At 31.9% G+C, this 2,014-nt stretch overlaps 1 protein-coding gene across 1 annotated transcript in view; it reads right to left on the bottom strand.

The window, feature by feature from the left end:
* The window catches only part of LOC111378235, a 2,404-nt gene extending 2,042 nt beyond the window's left edge, over positions 1-362 (bottom strand). Inside the window, exons 1-2 of the mRNA XM_023001404.1 lie at positions 283-362; positions 149-189 (exon numbers count right to left, since the gene is read on the bottom strand). Coding sequence (XP_022857172.1) covers positions 149-189; positions 283-362 — 121 coding nt within the window. The remainder of the gene's footprint in view (positions 1-148; positions 190-282) is intronic.
* Between the last annotated feature and the right edge of the window lie 1,652 nt (positions 363-2,014).

The raw sequence follows: 2,014 nt of genomic DNA, 5'->3' as shown, positions 1-2,014 counted from the left end.
AATAAAGCTCTCTTGGAGCAGCATCCGAATGGACCTATAGTCACTCAGTACATACGAAGCCATGAACTGGAATTTTGAAGTATGAAATATGGGCATATAAACAATAAAAGAAAAAGACCGAACCAGCAAGACTAATGTCTACTTATACCTTTGAGAGGTCCACTTATACTATTGAGAAAGTCTCTTAAGCTACCGTAGGTTATATAAGATTCAATTCAATCTAACAAGCGGACTACCTTTGGCTACTACAAGATCTTTATAAACCAAAGAAGCTGAGCCTACTTTACGGACTTCCGCACTAAGCAGGCAAGGCCCAATTCAACCCTAGTTTGTCCAAGATCCCAACATACTATAAATACCATTAAAAAAAACCCTATTTTGAAAAAGAAGATGAGAGGCCAAACACAACAATTGAAGGGGGCAAGATTAAAGACAATTCAACAAACAGTTCATCAAAGGCGAGGGGGCATGAAGAACATCAAGGGGAATTCGAACTAATAGCTTCAAAAGAGTTTTTCTTTCTTTTTCACTTTATGTTATTCATCAATTTGTTTAGATTTAATTCTTCCATCAGGAACTAAACATTAATTCTAGAGTTTGATGTAACCTACTTAGACATGTTTTGATTCTGATATAATTATTTCATTTAATCTTTCCGCTTATTTATTTATGTTGATTTTTGTGCAATGCTTTCAATTAACTGGCCACTAATTGAACAATTTGATGCTTTAAATTTTGGCGCTCGAGAGAAGCAAATTTAGGCATGATCTAAGACAACAAAACCTGGATTTTGTAGGTTTTGAGAGAAAATGCGATATCTTTGAGGCTTGTTTAAATTAAGAACCAAGTGCTTGATGATTTTTATGTTTTAGTTCGGAATAGAGATATTGGAATTAAAATATATAAATAGATTCTATTTGGCACTCGAGAGAGGTAAATGGAATTAATTTAGTGTTCTTGCCTATAAATTTTGGAAAGATTGATAGAAATAATTATAACGGTTGACAAACATTGTCGATAGCACGGTGAAATCACTCCATAGGCATTCATAATTGATAAGAAACTCTACAAATTGCCGTTATTTACTTGCATCGTTCATCCCATTTTACTTTAATTTAGCATAAAAACATCGTGTTAAAGTTTGATTTTCTAAATAAAGTGAAAGCTAAAATATTATAGTATTCAATATGATTTAAATATCAATCCCTGTGGCTTCAAAACTCTTACTCTGATACTAGTTTTCGGGTTGTTGTTGAGCACATTTGAACGTTTTGACACGGGTTTTCAAGTTGTTTTGTAGCTTAACAACTTTTAAGAAAATGCCACATTTTGGAGTAGGGATGGAGCCGTAATGAAGATCATAAAATTCGAGTATGAAGTGAAAAAAATCAAAGGAAAAAAGCATGGCAACGAAGCGTTAAAAATCTATTTTAACTTTTTTTCTATGTACTTTTATATTCTAGTTTAATTAGGATTTCACGTGGTAGATTTATTCTTTTCCTCGTATTATAAAAATAGTAGATTGTCTATGATAATTCAATCTAAATTTCAAGTAATACCATGTTTTCACGTTCTTCATAATTGCCATTTTGATGAATCTCGACTATGTGTCATTTTTTTATTTAGTTTTTATGAGTTACATAAAATCTATTTGGTCTACTTTTTTGTTCTTATTTAAATAGTAACTAGTGTGAACATTTTGGTTATTCAGAGGAAGCTTATATCGGAATACATTGTCCTCATTGTCAAATTGATGAAATGAGTAGAATTAAAATTGCCCTCAGTATGAATAGCAATATTATATTTTTTATTTGGACTTAGTTCAATTATATAAATTTGTTTATCTTAATTTTGCTGATATTGCAGGCGATGGGCATGAATTACTTACACACTATAGCAAATCTACAGCAGTTCTCCTTGATCTGAAGTCGCCAAATCTATTGGTCGATAAGTATTTGGAATGACAAGGTACCTGTTAATAATTTGGTACACTAGCATCCTGCTTGGTCAATCT

Source organism: Olea europaea, unplaced genomic scaffold, assembly GCF_002742605.1.
Source record: "Olea europaea var. sylvestris unplaced genomic scaffold, O_europaea_v1 scaffold1791, whole genome shotgun sequence".
NCBI lineage: Eukaryota > Viridiplantae > Streptophyta > Magnoliopsida > Lamiales > Oleaceae > Olea > Olea europaea.
The sequence above is the reverse complement of the archived record's forward strand: the minus strand, read 5'-3'. Positions and strand labels throughout refer to the sequence as shown.